Source organism: Dendropsophus ebraccatus, chromosome 15, assembly GCF_027789765.1.
Source record: "Dendropsophus ebraccatus isolate aDenEbr1 chromosome 15, aDenEbr1.pat, whole genome shotgun sequence".
In the NCBI taxonomy this organism is placed as follows: Eukaryota; Metazoa; Chordata; class Amphibia; order Anura; family Hylidae; genus Dendropsophus; species Dendropsophus ebraccatus.
This window is the reverse complement of record NC_091468.1, coordinates 609,703-630,093: the sequence shown is the minus strand read 5'-3', so window position 1 is coordinate 630,093 and position 20,391 is coordinate 609,703. Positions and strand designations below refer to the sequence as shown.

Here is a 20,391-nt window from a genome sequence, read left to right as displayed (position 1 = left end):
GGACACTGCCCTGAGATATAAGAGAGGACCCCGGGGACATAGACACTGCCCTGAGATATAAGAGAGGACCCCGGGGACATAGACTGGGGGGACACTGCCATGAGATATAAGAGAGGACCCCGGGGACATAGACTGGGGGGACACTGCCCTGAGATATAAGAGAGGACCCCGGGGACATAGACTGGGGGGACACTGCCCTGAGATATAAGAGAGGACCCCGGGGACATAGACTGAAACACTGCCCTGAGATATAAGAGAGGACCCCGGGGACATAGACTGGGGGGACACTGCCATGAGATATAAGAGAGGACCCCGGGGACATAGACTGGGGGACACTGCCCTGAGATATAAGAGAGGACCCCGGGGACATAGACTGGGGGGACACTGCCCTGAGATATAAGAGAGGACCCCGGGGACATAGACTGAGACACTGCCCTGAGATATAAGAGAGGACCCCGGGGACATAGACTGAGACACTGCCCTGAGATATAAGAGAGGACCCCGGGGACATAGACTGGGGGGACACTGCCCTGAGATATAAGAGAGGACCCCGGGGACATAGACACTGCCCTGAGATATAAGAGAGGACTCCGGGGACATAGACTGGGGGGACACTGCCCTGAGATATAAGAGAGGACCCCGGGGACATAGACTGGGGGGACACTGCCCTGAGATATAAGAGAGGACCCCGGGGACATAGACTGGGACACTGCCCTGAGATATAAGAGAGGACCTTGGGGACATAGACACTGCCCTGAGATATAAGGGAGGACCCCGGGGACATAGACTGGGGGGACACTGCCCTGAGATATAAGAGAGGACCCCGGGGACATAGACTGGGACACTGCCCTGAGATATAAGAGAGGACCCCGGGGACATAGACTGGGACACTGCCCTGAGATATAAGAGAGGACCCCGGGGACATAGACTGGGACACTGCCCTGAGATATAAGAGAGGACCCCGGGGACATAGACTGGGGGGACACTGCCCTGAGATATAAGAGAGGACCCCGGGGACATAGACTGGGGGGACACTGCCCTGAGATATAAGAGAGGACCCCGGGGACATAGACACTGCCCTGAGATATAAGAGAGGACTCCGGGGACATAGACTGGGGGGACACTGCCCTGAGATATAAGAGAGGACCCCGGGGACATAGACTGGGGGGACACTGCCCTGAGATATAAGGGAGGACCCCGGGGACATAGACTGGGGGGGACACTGCCCTGAGATATAAGAGAGGACCCCGGGGACATAGACTGGGACACTGCCCTGAGATATAAGAGAGGACCCCGGGGACATAGACACTGCCCTGAGATATAAGAGAGGACTCCGGGGACATAGACTGGGGGGACACTGCCCTGAGATATAAGAGAGGACCCCGGGGACATAGACTGGGGGGACACTGCCCTGAGATATAAGAGAGGACCCCGGGGACAGACTGGGGGGACACTGCCCTGAGATATAAGAGAGGACCCCGGGGACATAGACTGGGACACTGCCCTGAGATATAAGAGAGGACCCCGGGGACATAGACTGGGACACTGCCCTGAGATATAAGAGAGGACCCCGGGGACATAGACTGGGGGGGACACTGCCCTGAGATATAAGAGAGGACCCCGGGGACATAGACTGGGGACACTGCCCTGAGATATAAGAGAGGACCCCGGGGACATAGACTGGGGGGACACTGCCCTGAGATATAAGAGAGGACCCCGGGGACATAGACTGGGGGGACACTGCCCTGAGATATAAGAGAGGACCCCGGGGACATAGACTGGGACACTGCCCTGAGATATAAGAGAGGACCCCGGGGACATAGACTGGGGGGACACTGCCCTGAGATATAAGAGAGGACCCCGGGGACATAGACTGGGGGGACACTGCCCTGAGATATAAGAGAGGACCCCGGGGACATAGACTGGGGGGACACTGCCCTGAGATATAAGGGAGGACCCCGGGGACATAGACTGGGGGGGACACTGCCCTGAGATATAAGAGAGGACCCCGAGGATATAGACTGGGGGGACACTGCCCTGAGATATAAGAGAGGACCCCGGGGACATAGACTGGGGGGACACTGCCCTGAGATATAAGAAAGGACCCCGGGGACATAGACTGGGGGGACACTGCCCTGAGATATAAGAGAGGACCCCGGGGACATAGACTGGGGGGACACTGCCCTGAGATATAAGAGAGGACCCCGGGGACATAGACTGGGGGGACACTGCCCTGAGTTATAAGAGAGGACCCCGGGGACATAGACACTGCCCTGAGATATAAGAGAGGACCCCGGGGACATAGACTGGGGGGACACTGCCCTGAGATATAAGAGAGGACCCCGGGGACATAGACTGGGGGGACACTGCCCTGAGATATAAGAGAGGACCCCAGGGACATAGACTGGGGGGACACTGCCCTGAGATATAAGAGAGGACCCCAGGGACATAGACTGGGGGGACACTGCCCTGAGATATAAGGGAGGACCCCGGGGACATAGACTGGGGGGACACTGCCCTGAGATATAAGAGAGGACCCCGGGGACATAGACTGGGGGGACAGTGCCCTGAGATATAAGAGAGGACCCCAGGGACATAGACTGGGGGGACACTGCCCTGAGATATAAGAGAGGACCCCGGGGACATAGACTGGGGGGACACTGCCCTGAGATATAAGAGAGGACCCCGGGGACATAGACTGGGGGGACACTGCCCTGAGATATAAGAGAGGACCCCGGGGACATAGACTGGGGGGACACTGCCCTGAGATATAAGAGAGGACCCCGGGGACATAGACTGGGGGGACACTGCCCTGAGATATAAGAGAGGACCCCGGGGACATAGACTGGGGGGGGGACACTGCCCTGAGATATAAGAGAGGACCCCGGGGACATAGACTGGGGGGACACTGCCCTGAGATATAAGAGAGGACCCCGGGGACATAGACTGGGGGGACACTGCCCTGAGATATAAGAGAGGACCCCGGGGACATAGACTGGGGGGACACTGCCCTGAGATATAAGAGAGGACCCCGGGGACATAGACTGGGACACTGCCCTGAGATATAAGAGAGGACCCCGGGGACATAGACTGGGGGGACACTGCCCTGAGATATAAGAGAGGACCCCGGGGACATAGACTGGGGGGACACGGCACCTGTATATAAGAACATACAGATCACTGGTCACCACACATGGTATATACTGTATACAGCACCGGGCACCTGTATATAAGAGCATAGTGTCCTCTATACAGATCACTGGTCACCACACATGGTATATACTGTATACAGCACCATACACCTGTATATAAGATCATAGTGTCCTCTATACAGATCACCACACATGGTATATACTGTATACAGCACCGGGCACCTGTATATAAGAACATAGTGTCCTCTATACAGATCACTGGTCACCACACATGGTATATACTGTATACAGCACCATACACCTGTATATAAGAACATAGTGTCCTCTATACAGATCACTGGTCACCACACATGGTATATACTGTATACAGCACCGGGCACCTGTATATAAGATCATAGTGTCCTCTATACAGGTCACTGGTCACCACACATGGTATATACTGTATACAGCACCATACACCTGTATATAAGAACATAGTGTCCTCTATATCACTGGTCACCACACATGGTATATACTGTATACAGCACCGGGCACCTGTATATAAGAACATAGTGTCCTCTATACAGGTCACTGGTCACCACACATGGTATATACTGTATACAGCACCATACACCTGTATATAAGATCATAGTGTCCTCTATACAGATCACTGGTCACCACACATGGTATATACTGTATACAGCACCGGGCACCTGTATATAAGAACATAGTGTCCTCTATACAGATCACTGGTCACCACACATGGTATATACTGTATACAGCACCGGGCACCTGTATATAAGATCATAGTGTCCTCTATATCACTGGTCACCACACATGGTATATACTGTATACAGCACCGGGCATCGGTATATAAGAAGGACACAGCTGACCTGGAGCGGGTGCAGAGGAGGGCAACAAAGGTCACTAAAGGAATGGGGGAGGGGTGTTACAGGACAGGGTATCACGCTTGTGGTTATTTACACTAGAAAAAGACGTCTTAGGGGCGATCTGATCCCAATGTACAAATATATGACTGGACAGTACAGAGATCTTTGTAGGGGTCTCCTTACTCCTAGGTCTGTAACCATGACAAGGGGGCGTCCTCTACGTCTAGAGGAAAGAAGATTTTATCATCAGCATCGATGCGGGTTCTTTACTGTACGAGCGGTAAGACTGTGGGACTCTATATTCTTTACTGTACGAGCGGTAAGACTGTGGGACTCTATATTCTTTACTGTATGAGCGGTAAGACTGTGGGACTCTCTATATTCTTTACTGTACGAGCGGTAAGACTGTGGGACTCTATATTCTTTACTGTACGAGGGGTAAGACTGTGGAACTCTCTATATTCTTTACTGTACGAGCGGTAAGACTGTGGGACTCTCTATATTCTTTACTGTACGAGCGGTAAGACTGTGGGACTCTCTATATTCTTTACTGTACGAGCGGTAAGACTGTGGGACTCTATATTCTTTACTGTACGAGCGGTAAGACTGTGGAACTCTCTATATTCTTTACTGTACGAGGGGTAAGACTGTGGGACTCTCTATATTCTTTACTGTACGAGCGGTAAGACTGTGGAACTCTCTGCCACATGATGTTGTCATGGCCGATTCATTATATAAGTACAGGGGAGGCCCGGATGCTTCTCTCTTTATATATATATATTATTACAGGTTCTGGGCATTAGATTTCCGGTGATTCGCTGATCCGGGCATTATACTGATCACCGATTGGTGTCGGGGAGGGGGGGGTTCTCCCTGTGGTGGGGCGGTTGTTATCTGCCCCACCTGCCCCTGGAGTAACACAGTAGGTTGAATCTGATGGACTCGTCTTCTTTCAGCCTTATTTACCATGTTATTATATATCGGAGCAGTATAATACATCGATCACTAATATTACCTGCAGCTTTACAGCGATGACGACTGAATTCAGGTCTCGATCAAGTTCTCTCAGGACCAGAAGCTTCTTCAGGGTCAAACTGCAAAGTCTAAAGAGGAAAATGGAAGAAGTCATGTGGAATGAATGACAGATCGCATATAGTCAGCACAGAGGAAGGCGCTACTACAAGGAAAACTAGGCTCTCTCTCCTCACCTTCACGACGGCCCCATAGGAGGATAAGATGACCCGAGGGACAGGAGAAAGCCCCTCCCCTTCCTCCCGCCACCAGTGCTTTTTCCTGTCCCACTAGGGCAGGCACAAGAAGTGGGGGATCCGCGTGAAGGTGAGGAGAGATCCCCCTACTAACCTATAGATTTCAGTGCTACGGGGTCGATTGAGGCCTGGGGTTCCTTCCTCCCCTAATTATGGCAGCGCCCTTCAAGACAGGCGCGGTCCCGTCGCTTCCAGGTGAAGCCTCGCACCGTATCCAGGAGCGCGGCGACTCCCCAGGTAAGACCTGAAGAGGGTGATGGTAGCATTGGTGGTGATCCAGGCGTCTGGAGGTAGGCCTCAGCCTGACCAGGCCGGATCCAAATGACACACTTCCAGCCACGGCCTCGTACGCTGGATGTGACGTCAGACGCCGCATGCCGGAAGTCGTGTCACTGCACTTCCGTGTTCGCGCAGTCATTCAAAGGGATCAGCTCCATCGGATCATCTTTGACGAGGTCTGCGATGGATCCCTCCACTTCAGACAAGACCGTGGCGGTAACAGTGAGTAACGGGCCAGCCACTTCCATGTGCCAAACTCTGCAACTCAGCTGCTTCCAATGCCAGCTCTGCATTGCTTCATTCTGATTAACTCTTACTGGGTCAGTCAGGTGTAGCCACTTCCTGCCACATTGGCTTCATGTGTATATTACATTATCTGACACAGTCTTTATATCGGACTGCTCTCAGACATATTATCCTTCCTCTAGGAGACCAAGGAATCTACTTCAGCAAAGAAGGAGAAGCCTAAGGCACCTGAGAGGAAGTGTGTTTCCTGTAACAGCAGATCATCATCCAGCCGCAGGAAAAAGAACGTCCCTCATGCATTGGTGACTTCATTAAAGAAGACAGATCCTCTTTCCTAGAGGACATTAAACAAATGATGAAAGATGAAATGGCTCCATCAATTGCTAGACCTCCTCCTCCTGTCATGCCTCAGCCTCCTCCCCCTGCTCCTTTACCTCAGCCTCCTCCACCTGCTCCTTTACCTCGGCCTCCTCCCCCTGCTCCTTTACCTCGGCCTCCTCCACCTGCTCCTTTACCTCGGCCTCCTCCACCTGCTCCTTTACCTCAGCCTCCTCCACCTGCTCCTTTACCTCAGCCTCCTCCACCTGCTCCTTTACCTCAGCCTCCTCCACCTGCTCCTTTACCTCGGCCTCCTCCACCTGCTCCTTTACCTCGGCCTCCTCCACCTGCTCCTTTACCTCAGCCTCCTCCACCTGCTCCTTTACCTCGGCCTCCTCCACCTGCTCCTTTACCTCAGCCTCCTCCACCTGCTCCTTTACCTCGGCCTCCTCCCCCTGCTCCTTTACCTCGGCCTCCTCCCCCTGCTCCTTTACCTCGGCCTCCTCCACCTGCTCCTTTACCTCGGCCTCCTCCACCTGCTCCTTTACCTCGGCCTCCTCCACCTGCTCCTTTACCTCGGCCTCCTCCACCTGCTCCTTTACCTCGGCCTCCTCCACCTGCTCCTTTACCTCGGCCTCCTCCACCTGCTCCTTTACCTCGGCCTCCTCCACCTGCTCCTTTACCTCGGCCTCCTCCCCCTGCTCCTTTACCTCGGCCTCCTCCACCTGCTCCTTTACCTCGGCCTCCTCCACCTGCTCCTTTACCTCGGCCTCCTCCACCTGCTCCTTTACCTCGGCCTCCTCCACCTGCTCCTTTACCTCGGCCTCCTCCACCTGCTCCTTTACCTCAGCCTCCTCCACCTGCTCCTTTACCTCGGCCTCCTCCACCTGCTCCTTTACCTCGGCCTCCTCCACCTGCTCCTTTACCTCAGCCTCCTCCACCTGCTCCTTTACCTCGGCCTCCTCCACCTGCTCCTTTACCTCAGCCTCCTCCACCTGCTCCTTTACCTCAGCCTCCTCCACCTGTTCAGCAAGTAATAGCTGAGGAGGCCTTAATGCCAGAAGCCAACGTTAATTATACGGCTTCTGTTATAGCCTCAGAGGTCTCAGGAGCTTCTACCTCAGGGAAGCACAAAAGACATTCATCTGCTTCTCCGTGTGCCAGGGCAGATTTCAGAATGTATTGAACTCAGTGCTGATGAGACATAAATAGGAAATACTTTTTTTCTTCAGACCATACTAATGCTCTTCTTAAAGCTGTAGGAAGCGCCTTAGGTATGGAGGAGATACAAGAGGAGGTTGCGCCTAAAGACATAATGTTTGCGGGCGTTAAAGCAAAGAAAAAATTAGTATTCCCGGTACATGACATCCTACAGTCCTTAATTATGGACAAATGGAGTGATCCAGAAAACTACAAGTACCTGGGGAAATCAGGAGACGCCTTCCCTTCGGGGATGAGAAATGGGGAGAGGTTCACAAAATTGACACCCAGGTGGCTAAAACCACCAAAAAGAAAATCTATCCTGCCCTTTGAGGACTCATGAAAATTAAAAGAGCCCATGGACAGGAAAGCCATACTCCCATAAAAATAATATTGCTGCCACATGTGTGACCAGAGCCCTACATCTATGGGCTGGAAGGTCACCTAACTAGTAAATGTCCGAGGGAGAAAATTATTGATTCATTTCCCTTACTAAAGGATGCCGCTGATGCTACGGTAGAGTCTATCAGGTTTGCAGCAAAAGATGGGGCGTTAACTAATGCTGCTCGCCAAGCACTCTGGCTCAAGGATTGGACCAGTGATAACACCGCAAAATCCAAATTATGTGGCATTCCATTCAAAAGCCAATATGTGTTTGGAGTGCCATTAGACAAAACAATAGAGAAAACTGCAGATAAAAAGAAAGCCCTGCCAGAAGATAAATCTTCACAAAAGAAACAACAGCAGTTCAAGAGACCCAAAATCCAAGAGAAATATCGCGGTAAAGGGAAGAGTGGCCGCTGGAGCTACACGAAAGGGAGCAAGGGGGAAGACTGTTTATTCACAGGCGTAGGGTTCTATTACCAACAACTGGGTGCTAAAAATCATCAAAAAAGGATACCAAATAGAGCTTACTCATCCTTCCCCGCAAAAATTAACCATCTCTCGACAGTCTTCAGGTCCCCTATAGTCAGAACTGGTAGCGAGTGTAGTGAAACTACACCGCAAGAAGGTCATCTTGCCAGTACCTCCAAAGGAAAGGGGTTCAGGTCATTACTCGAGCCTTTTTCTAGTAAAAAAAAAAAAAATGGCACTTATTGCCTAATTATAAACTTAAAACCTCTAAACCAGTACGTAAAGTACCAAAAATTCAAAATGGAGTCAATAAAATCCACAACTCCCCTGATTGCGTCAGACGCTTGGATGGTCTCAATAGACCTCCAAGACGCATACTATCATGTACCTATCTACCAGAGATCGCAGAAATACCTATGATTTGCAATAGAGATAAACAAGAAAATATCTCATTTCCAGCTCAGGGCTCTCCCATTTGGGATATCATCTGCCCCAAGAATATTCACTTTTAATGCCGGAAGTTGTATCTTTCTTCCATCTAAAGGGAATAAACATCGTGGCCTACCTGGACGATCTGCTGGTAGTGGGGGACTCCCAACCAAAGCTCCTACAAGATCTAGAGACAACTCGGAACCTCCAACAAATCAGACTTTGTTCCCTCTCCCAGGAAGGTTTTTCTGGGTATCCTGCTGGAATCGACCCTACAGATGTAGTTCCTTCCAGAAGAGAAGATATTAAATCTCAATCTAAAAATCAGGAGGTTCAAAAACAACCGTCACCCATGAATCAGAGAAGCCATGTCGGTGTTAGGCTCCATGACAGCATGCATCCCGGCAGTACCGTGGACTCAGGGTCACTCTCGAGTCCTACAGAGACAGGTACTAAAAAACTGGAACAAAAAAAAGTCGGGTCTTAAAAAGAAAATTTTTCTGTCCCCACAGGTCAAGCTGTCTCTACGTTGGTGGTTAGACAGAAGAAACTTTGAAAAGGGTCTACAATGGAACCCACATGCAAAAGGTGATAATGAAGATGGACGCGAGTCAGTCAGGCTGGGGAGCCCAGATAGGAACAGATTTCTTTCAGGGAATCTGGAGCCAAAACATTTCAGAAGGCTCCTCAAACCTTAGAGAAGTAACAGCAGTCCTAAATTCCTTACAGGCAGCTTAAAAGGTCTTAGAAGGAGCACACGTGCATATACTGTCAGACAACATCACGACAGTAGCTAACCTGAGACACCAAGGAAGCGCAAAGAACAACCACCTCTGGTTGATCTCACAACAGATCTTCACCTGGGCAGAAAAACATCTATCCCTTTCCGCCACTCATCTAAAGGGTACAGAGAACGAACAAGCAGATTACCTCAGCCGCAACAGGATACATCCAGGGGAATGGTGCCTGAAGGAACAAGTGTTTCATTAGCTGACTGCGAGGTGGTGCTACCCTTAGATAGACCTGTTCGCCACAAGGGGAAACAGAAAAGTAAAAAACTATTACTCCTTAAACCCATCAGACAGGCCAACAGCAATAGATGCACTGACTCAGAACTGGAGAGTGGAGCTGGCTTACGGATTCCCACCAATTCCGCTAATCCCCAGAGTGCTCCAAAAGATCAGGGACCAAAAAACAAAAGTCATCCTGATCGTCCTATATTGGCAAAAGAGAAGTTTGTTCGGCCTCATCAGATCTCTGACCTTGGAGGACCCAATCCTACTCCCTCAAGTTTTTGAGGGTCCAATACTACACCCAGATCCAGGGAAGCTACGTATTTCTGCCTGAAAAGTCCATGCTAAGAAGCAGAGGGTTGTCTTAAGCAGTTATTTCAAAAGTAGGAAGAAGGTAACAGCTTCCATTTACCTGAAAGTGTGGAAGGTGTTCTCTTCATGGTGTGGGTCTCCTCCGCCTTTTCCAGCCGAGCCTAACATAGCTCAGATATTACACTTCCTACAGGCAGGACTGTCAAAAGAACTTAAACCAGCTACCCTAAAAGTACAGGTATCTGCCTTATCTGCCATGTACGACACCAACCTGGCTAACCACTGATGGATCAAGAGGTTCATCAAAGCAGCCTCTAGAATCAATCCTAGAGTTCAGAACACCCATTTTTCATGGGACCTAAATGTGGTCCTGGATGGACTAACCAGTACTACCTTCGAACCCATCTCAGAACTAAGTATTAGCTTACTTTACTTCAAAACAGTGTTCCTAGTTGCAATCTGCTCCGCCAGGAGAGTCAGCGAAATTCAGGCATTGACGATCCAAAGTCCATATTGTCCTATCTCAGAAGATCGTATAATATTAAAAACAGACCAGCCTTTCATACCAAAGGTAATGACAGACTTCCACAGGTACCAAGACATTGTTCTCCCTTCCTTTTGCCCAGATCTGAAGAACCACCTCGAAAGGAAGTTTCATACCCTGGATGTAAGGAGAGCAGTTCTACAATACATAGAAAATACAGCTCCCTGGAGAGTGGATGACAACCTCTTCATCCAATTTCAAGGGAAAAATAAAGGCAAAAAAGTATCCAAAAGTACCATCGCCAGATGGATAAGGAACTCCATATCGGAGGCCTATAAAGCTCAGGGTTTCCTTTCACCATTTAATATCAGAGCGCATTCCACGAGAGCAGTCTCTACATCGTAGGCAGAAAAAGCTTCAGCTTCGCTAGAACAAATCTGCAGGGCAGCAACATGGTCGTCTCCCCATACGTTCCTGAAACACTACAGGCTACAGCTCCAATCAGATGAAGACCTGACCTTCGGCAGGAAGGTTCTTCAGGCTGTGGTCCCTCCTTAAGAGTAATGGTTGGTATTTCTCCTATGGTGCCATCGTGAAGGTGAGGAGAGAAAATAGGATTAGTCCTTACTGGTAAGCCGGTTTCTTCGAACCTTTACTACGGCACCAATATCATGTATGTTTATATGATACTCACGTGGTGCAAAACTAGTTGTTATAATAGCACTGGTGCTGGGAGGAAGGGGAGGGGCTTTTAACCTCTCATGCTTTTTCCTGTCCCTAGGGTCATCTTATCCTCCTATGGTGCCGTCGTGAAGGTTCAAAGAAAGCAGTTTACCCCTCATGTCTTCTCCATATGCCTCACATATTCTCCAGTTTCTTCATTCCTTCTGCAGACCCCTTGCGTCTTCTCCACATACCTAATGTCTTCTCCAGTTTCTCCTTTCTTCTCCAGACCCCTTGCGCCTTCTCCACATGCCTCAAGTCTTCTCCAATTTCCTTGTTCCTTCTCCAGACCCATCATGTTTTTTCTCCACATGCCCCATTTCTTCTCCAGACCCCTTGCGCCTTCTCCACATGCATCAAGTCTTCTCCAGTTTCCTCGTTCCTTCTCCAGACCCATCATGTCTTCTCCACATGCCCCATTTCTTCTCCAGACCCCTTGCGTCTTCTCCACATGCCTCATTCCTTCTCCAGACCCATCACGTCTACTTCATATGCCTCATTTCCTCTTCAGACCCCTTGCATCTTCTTCACATGCCTCATTTCCTCTTCAGACCCCTTGCATCTTCTCCACATGCCTCATTTCTTCTCCAGACCCCTTGCATCTTCTCCACATTACATCATCTTCATGCACCAATTGATAAACAATTCTCCTAAATTCTCAATTTCTTTGAATTTTAATCAAATCTTTGGCAGTTTGTGACTGTTGTGTGCGGACTTGAAATAATTTATAGAGACATTAAATATGTTGCATCTGGAGAAGCTGATGAATCACCAGTTTCCTCTAAGAATGCTTCCACAGCCAAAATACAAGGCGGCGTAGGCAAGGTGTGAGGTGTGGGAATCACGTAATACTCGCCAGCATGCCCAGCAAATACTCAGAATAGTCCATATGAAGTTACTTGCCAGTGGAGCCTGTGATGGGTAAGGGGGCCTATCCAATTACTATGGAATATGAAGAATCAGATTCTGGTAGACATAACGTGCAGGAGTGGCACTCCAGCCAAAATGAAATTCTGATAAATGGGTGTCTACCATCTGTTCCATATTATAAAGTGGCATTAGGACCTGTGCAAAGCTCCTATTTATTGCAAAGACCAAACCCTGACCTGATGGTCGCTGAAATTGTGTAGGAAGGGGTCATCGCAGCCTGTACTAACCCATTGCTCTGGCCACCACTGTCAGGTTTTCAGTGCACCGGACATCTTGCCGATATTCTGTAAAGAAATCTCACTTCCAGCAGCAATGTTTCCTTTTACATTGTGATCGGAGGCAAATCCATCGTATATTGTATCAGTATAGCAGGTGCTCAAGATTAGGAGTGATGAACTCTTCCCTTCAAGAACCATGTAACTCTCTGGTTTCAGCTTCCAATGTTTTATACCTATTACTCTTGCTTTTATAATGGCACAGGGGGTAACAGCATTCATATAAAACAGTCAACCTCCTAACTAAGAAAAAGAAAAAAGAGGCGGGCACCACAAGTACACACGTATACTGTACAAGGGTGCAAAGAAAGAGGGACAGAGAAATATAGGGTATATGAATCACAATGCACACCACAAGTACACACGTATACTGTACAAGGGTGCAAAGAAAGAGGGACAGAGAAATATAGGGTATATGAATCACAATGCACACCACAAGAAAAAGTATAAAATAGCTTTATTAATCCGGTGAAAGCAGCAACAGCCTCTGATGCAGGCCGCGCATCACTACTACAAGTCTATGCCTGAGAGGACTGTATGGCAGACTAATACAAAGAAATTATTAACATGCAAAAATAAAGTAAAAAACTGAAATAACAAGTGTCACATGAAATAAGAATGAATGCCACCTGCTGCGTCTATGTCCCCATGTAGTAGGGGAGAAGAAAACTCCACGCGTATCGGCACCACACTGTGGCTTCATCAGGAGTGAAAGCATTGCACTAAGGTGCCGGTATATATACCTTAATAATGTTGATATCAGGAGTGACCCCCTGCACAGCCAGTTGGCGGCCTCAGGCGCTGAGATGGGTCGCGTAATTACATCAGGGGTCATGTGTCCGGATGCATATGCTAATAAGACATGTAAGCCCTATAGTGATCGCAGTGCAACCAACATCACTGCGCTGCATCACGTTACTGACAGTCATTAGACTGTCCAATGGTCAGCTCCATGCGCACAACGTCATTGAACAGTCACATGATATAGTTCGTACCCGGCCCGAGTTAATCAAGCGCATGTTGTCACTGCACATGGTCACGTAATGCGGCCCATACCTAATCACGTGATAACCAAAAACTGTTTTTTACTTTATTTTTAGATGTTAATAATTTCTTTGTATTAGTCGGCCATACAGTCCTCTCAGGCATAGACTTGCACGTGGCAAGACTTGTAGTAGTGATGCGCGGCCTGCATCAGAGGCTGTTGCTGCTTTCACCATTTTAATTGTTTTTAGTGTTTTCTGTTATCCTTCATTTCTTGTGGTGTGCATTGTGATTCATATACCCTATATTTCTCTGTCCCTTCTTCTTGTTTTTGTCCAACCCCCTAACTAAAGCTGTGCAGGCTCTGAGGCCTGTCTAGGCCAGGAAGACCATGGGATCGATGCAGGCTCTGAGGTCTGTATAGGCCAGAAAGACCATGGGATCGATGCAGGCTCTGAGGTCTGTATAGGCCAGAAAGACCATGGGATCGATGCAGGCTCTGAGGTCTGTATAGGCCAGGAAGACCATGGGATCGATGCAGGCTCTGAGGCCTGTCTAGGCCAGGAAGACCATGGGATCGATGCAGGCTCTGAGGCCTGTCTAGGCCAGGAAGACCATGGGATCGATGCAGGCTCTGAGGTCTGTATAGGCCAGAAAGACCATGGGATCGATGCAGGCTCTGAGGTCTGTCTAGGCCAGAAAGACCATGGGATCGATGCAGGCTCTGAGGTCTGTCTAGGCCAGAAAGACCATGGGATCGATGCAGGCTCTGAGGTCTGTCTAGGCCAGAAAGACCATGGGATCGATGCAGGCTCTGAGGTCTGTCTAGGCCAGAAAGACCATGGGATCGATGCAGGCTCTGAGGTCTGTCTAGGCCAGAAAGACCATGGGATCGATGCAGGCTCTGAGGTCTGTCTAGGCCAGAAAGACCATGGGATCGATGCAGGCTCTGAGGTCTGTCTAGGCCAGAAAGACCATGGGATCGATGCAGGCTCTGAGGTCTGTCTAGGCCAGAAAGACCATGGGATCGATGCAGGCTCTGAGGTCTGTCTAGGCCAGAAAGACCATGGGATCGATGCAGGCTCTGAGGCCTGTCTAGGCCAGAAAGACCATGGGATCGATGCAGGCTCTGAGGTCTGTCTAGGCCAGAAAGACCATGGGATCGATGCAGGCTCTGAGGTCTGTCTAGGCCAGAAAGACCATGGGATCGATGCAGGCTCTGAGGTCTGTCTAGGCCAGAAAGACCATGGGATCGATGCAGGCTCTGAGGCCTGTCTAGGCCAGGAAGACCATGGGATCGATGCAGGCTCTGAGGCCTGTCTAGGCCAGGAAGACCATGGGATTGATGCAGGCTCTGAGGTCTGTATAGGCCAGAAAGACCATGGGATCGATGCAGGCTCTGAGGTCTGTCTAGGCCAGAAAGACCATGGGATCGATGCAGGCTCTGAGGTCTGTCTAGGCCAGAAAGACCATGGGATCGATGCAGGCTCTGAGGTCTGTCTAGGCCAGAAAGACCATGGGATCGATGCAGGCTCTGAGGCCTGTCTAGGCCAGGAAGACCATGGGATCGATGCATGCTCTGAGCCCTGTCTAGGCCAGGAAGACCATGGGATCGATGCATGCTCTGAGCCCTGTCTAGGCCAGGAAGACCATGGGATCGATGCATGCTCTGAGCCCTGTCTAGGCCTGGCAGGGGATGGTGGCAATACAAGCTTGGCTCAGATTAGGCCATGCAGTAAATAGTTCACAGATGCTCTTTGGAGCCCCCCACCATAGTACTTGGCTTAGTAGATAGCATTTATCACACATTTGGGAATATTTCCTGGGGAGAGTAGACTAGGGGCAGTATTTCACGGGATGATTATCGTTTGAAAAATCTTTAAATCGTTTGGATTTAAACTGTAATTTAAACTATAATGGCAGACAAAGATTAAACGACCAACGAGAAATCGTTGGACGTTTGATAGAATTTAGACCTATTTTTATCGTTTGCACATCGTTCGGTGAAATGAGAAGTCATAGCTGAAAGGTAGCGACGACATAACGACCTCAAGAACGATCATAAGTAACGATCATCTTTCAGTGTAATTGGGCGAACGTTTTCGGGTTGTTTGCCATAGTGGTCATTTTAGATCATTTATCGTTAGTCGTCAAAAAATCGCTTGGTGTATTAGTACCCTCACTCCCAGGTAACTTCTCCCACTCATCTAATATTGTCTAGTCACTTTTTGATGTGGATCCAGGCTAGATGATTCATCAGTCTTCCTCGTCCCCTCAGCAATGGTACACGTCTAGTGGTATAGGCCTTAATCTCCTCACTTCCCATCAAAACAGACTATGGGACCTTGCACTCCCTATGGTTGGTGGTATTGTGCACTATGAGGTTGCAGCTCTTCCCATGTGACTACGGCAGGACTCACAGACAACTGTATAGAATTCTCGGTATGGTATCCAAAATGGCTGCTGAGAACAGCAACTGCAGCAGACGGCTCAATACTTTACCTTCCACACGTAGTGACTGGAGGTTTAAGAGTTAATCCTCCTCCCCAGATGCTCATCTCCCTCCACCTACTAATCTGACATTGACATTTCAAAGCCTCTAAATGTCAAACAAGATTAATCCTCATTATCAGCTGCAGCACCAGGACAGACCAATGGCAGTGTACCCTCATGCCTCCTCCACCCCAGAACACAGGACCCCCATCACCGGCAGTGTACCCTCATACCTCCACCCCAGAACACAGGATCCCCATCACCGGCAGTGTACCCTCATGCCTCCTCCACCCCAGAACACAGGACCCCCATCACCAGCAGTGTACCCTCATGCCTCCTCCACCCCAGAACACAGGACCCCCATCACCGACAGTGTACCCTCATGCCTCCTCCACCCCAGAACACAGGACCCCCATCACCAGCAGTGTACCCTCATGCCTCCTCCACCCCAGAACACAGGACCCCCATCACCAGCAGTGTACCCTCATGCCTCCTCCACCCCAGAACACAGGACCCCCATCACCGGCAGTGTACCCTCATGCCTCCTCCACCCCAGAACACAGGACGGATCCCCATCACCGGCAGTGTACCCTCATGCCTCCTCCACCCCAGAACACAGGACCCCCATCACCGGCAGTGTACCCTCATGCCTCCTCCACCCCAGAACACAGGACGGATCCCCATCACCGGCAGTGTACCCTCATGCCTCCTCCACCCCAGAACACAGGACCCCCATCACCGGCAGTGTACCCTCATGCCTCCTCCACCCCAGAACACAGGACCCCCATCACCGGCAGTGTACCCTCATGCCTCCTCCACCCCAGAACACAGGATCCCCATCACCGGCAGTGTACCCTCATCTACCCCAGAACACAGGACCCCCATCACCGGCAGTGTACCCTCATGCCTCCTCCACCCCAGAACACAGGACCCCCATCACCGGCAGTGTACCCTCATGCCTCCTCCACCCCAGAACACAGGACCCCCATCACCGGCAGTGTACCCTCATGCCTCCTCCACCCCAGAACACAGGACCCCCATCACCAGCAGTGTACCCTCATGCCTCCTCCACCCCAGAACACAGGATCCCCATCACCGGCAGTGTACCCTCATCTACCCCAGAACACAGGACCCCCATCACCGGCAGTGTACCCTCATGCCTCCTCCACCCCAGGAACACAGGACCCCCATCACCGGCAGTGTACCCTCATGCCTCCTCCACCCCAGAACACAGGACCCCCATCACCGGCAGTGTACTCTCATGCCTCCTCCACCCCAGAACACAGGACCCCCATCACCGGCAGTGTACCCTCATGCATCCTCCACCCAGAACACAGGACCCCCATCACCGGCAGTGTACCCTCATGCCTCCTCCACCCCAGAACACAGGACCCCCATCACCGGCAGTGTACCTCATGCCTCCTCCACCCCAGAACACAGGACGGACCCCCATCACCGGCAGTGTACCTCATGCCTCCTGCCACCCCAGAACACAGGACGGACCCCCCCATCACCGACAGTGTACCCTCTACCTCACCCCAGAACACAGGACCCCCATCACCGCAGTGTACCTCATGCCTCCTCCACCCCAGAAACACAGGACCCCCATCACCGACAGTGTACCCTCATGCCTCCTCCACCCCAGAACACAGGATCCCCATCACCGGCAGTGTACCCTCATGTCTCCTCCACCCCAGAACACAGGACCCCCATCACCGGCAGTGTACCCTCATGCCTCCTCCACCCCAGAACACAGGACAGACCAATGGCAGTGTACCCTCATGCCTCCTCCACCCCAGAACACAGGACGGACCCCCATCACCGACAGTGTACCCTCATGCCTCCTCCACCCCAGAACACAGGACGGACCCCCATCACCGACAGTGTACCCTCATGCCTCCTCCACCCCAGAACACAGGACCCCCATCACCGGCAGTGTACCCTCATGCCTCCTCCACCCCAGAACACAGGACCCCCATCACCGACAGTGTACCCTCATGCCTCCTCCACCCCAGAACACAGGATCCCCATCACCGACAGTGTACCCTCATGCCTCCTCCACCCCAGAACACAGGAACCCCAACACCGGCAGTGTACCCCTCATGCTCCTCCACCCCAGAACACAGGACGGATCCCCATCACCGGCAGTGTAACCCTCATAGCCTCCTCCACCCCAGAAACACAGGACGGATCCCATCACCGGCAGTTGTTCCTCATGCCTCCTCCACCCCAGAACACAGGACCCCCATCACCGGCAGTGTACCCTCATGCCTCCTCCACCCCAGAACACAGGACGGATCCCCATCACCGGCAGTGTACCCTCATGCCTCCTCCACCCCAGAACACAGGACCCCCATCACCGGCAGTGTACCCTCATGCCTCCTCCACCCCAGAACACAGGATCCCCATCACCGGCAGTGTACCCTCATGCCTCCTCCACCCCAGAACACAGGACGGATCCCCATCACCGGCAGTGTACCCTCATGCCTCCTCCACCCCAGAACATAGGACCCCCATCACCGGCAGTGTACCCTCATACCTCCTCCACCCCAGAACACAGGACCCCCATCACCGGCAGTGTACCCTCATCTACCCCAGAACACAGGACCCCCATCACCGGCAGTGTACCCTCATCTACCCCAGAACACAGGATCCCCATCACCGGCAGTGTACCCTCATGCCTCCTCCACCCCAGAACACAGGACCCCCATCACCGACAGTGTACCCTCATACCTCCACCCCAGAACACAGGATCCCCATCACCGACAGTGTACCCTCATGCCTCCTCCACCCCAGAACACAGGATCCCCATCACCGACAGTGTACCCTCATGCCTCCTCCACCCCAGAACACAGGATCCCCATCACCGGCAGTGTACCCTCATCTACCCCAGAACACAGGACCCCCATCACCGACAGTGTACCCTCATGCCTCCACCCCAGAACACAGGATCCCCATCACCGGCAGTGTACCCTCATACCTCCACCCCAGAACACAGGACCCCCATCACCGACAGTGTACCCTCATGCCTCCTCCACCCCAGAACACAGGATCCCCATCACCGGCAGTGTACCCTCATGCCTCCTCCACCCCAGAACACAGGACCCCCATCACCGACAGTGTACCCTCATGCCTCCTCCACCCCAGAACACAGGACCCCTATCACCGGCAGTGTACCCTCATACCTCCACCCCAGAACACAGGACCCCCATCACCGGCAGTGTACCCTCATACCTCCACCCCAGAACACAGGATCCCCATCACCGGCAGTGTACCCTCATGCCTCCTCCACCCCAGAACACAGGACCCCCATCACCGACAGTGTACCCTCATGCCTCCTCCACCCCAGAACACAGGACCCCCATCACCGGCAGTGTATCCTCATGCCTCCTCCACCCCAGAACACAGGACCCCCATCACCGGCAGTGTACCCTCATGCCACCTCCACCCAGAACACAGGACCCCCCATCACCGGCAGTGTACCCTCATACCTCCACCCCAGAACACAGGATCCCCATCACCGGCAGTGTACCCTCATGCCTCCTCCACCCCAGAACACAGGACCCCCATCACCGGCAGTGTACCCTCATGCCACCTCCACCCCAGAACACAGGACGGACCCCCATCACCGACAGTGTACCCTCATGCCTCCTCCACCCCAGAACACAGGATCCCCATCACCGGCAGTGTACCCTCATGCCTCCTCCACCCCAGAACACAGGACCCCCATCACCGGCAGTGTACCCTCATGTCTCCTCCACCCCAGAACACAGGACCCCCATCACCGGCAGTGTACCCTCATACCTCCACCCCAGAACACAGGATCCCCATCACCGGCAGTGTACCCTCATGTCTCCTCCACCCCAGAACACAGGACGGATCCCCATCACCGGCAGTGTACCCTCATGCCTCCTCCACCCCAGAACACAGGACAGACCAATGGCAGTGTACCCTCATGCCTCCTCCACCCCAGAACACAGGACCCCCATCACCAGCAGTGTACCCTCATGCCTCCTCCACCCCAGAACACAGGACCCCCATCACCGACAGTGTACCCTCATGCCTCCTCCACCCCAGAACACAGGACCCCCATCACCGACAGTGTACCCTCATGCCTCCTCCACCCCAGAACACAGGACCCCCATCACCGGCAGTGTACCCTCATGCCTCCTCCACCCAGAACACAGGACCCCCATCACCGGCAGTGTACCCTCATGCCTCCTCCACCCCAGAACACAGGATCCCATCACGGCAGTGTACCCTCATGCCTCCACCCAGAACACAGGATCCCCATCACCGACAGTGTTACCCTCATGCCTCCTCCACCCCAGAACACAGGACCCCCATCACCGACAGTGTACCCTCATACCTCCACCCCAGAACACAGGATCCCCATCACCGACAGTGTACCCTCATGCCTCCACCCCAGAACACAGGATCCCCATCACCGACAGTGTACCCTCATGCCTCCTCCACCCCAGAACACAGGACCCCCATCACCGGCAGTGTACCCTCATGCCTCCACCCCAGAACACAGGATCCCCATCACCGACAGTGTACC

General features: G+C 52.0%; 1 protein-coding gene and 1 long non-coding RNA gene across 3 annotated transcripts in view; one reads left to right on the top strand and one right to left on the bottom strand.

The window, feature by feature from the left end:
- The window catches only part of LOC138774108 (phosphofurin acidic cluster sorting protein 2-like), a 234,028-nt gene that overhangs the window by 205,217 nt on the left and 8,420 nt on the right, over nt 1-20,391 (bottom strand). For both annotated transcript variants that reach the window (XM_069954692.1, XM_069954693.1), the window contains exon 3: nt 5,037-5,124. In XM_069954692.1, the coding sequence (XP_069810793.1) occupies nt 5,037-5,124 (88 nt within the window). The remainder of the gene's footprint in view (nt 1-5,036; nt 5,125-20,391) is intronic.
- Nucleotides 5,254-6,182, top strand: LOC138774587 (uncharacterized). Its single transcript, XR_011360338.1, has 2 exons — nt 5,254-5,526; nt 5,997-6,182. It is a non-coding gene; the product is annotated as an uncharacterized lncRNA (long non-coding RNA).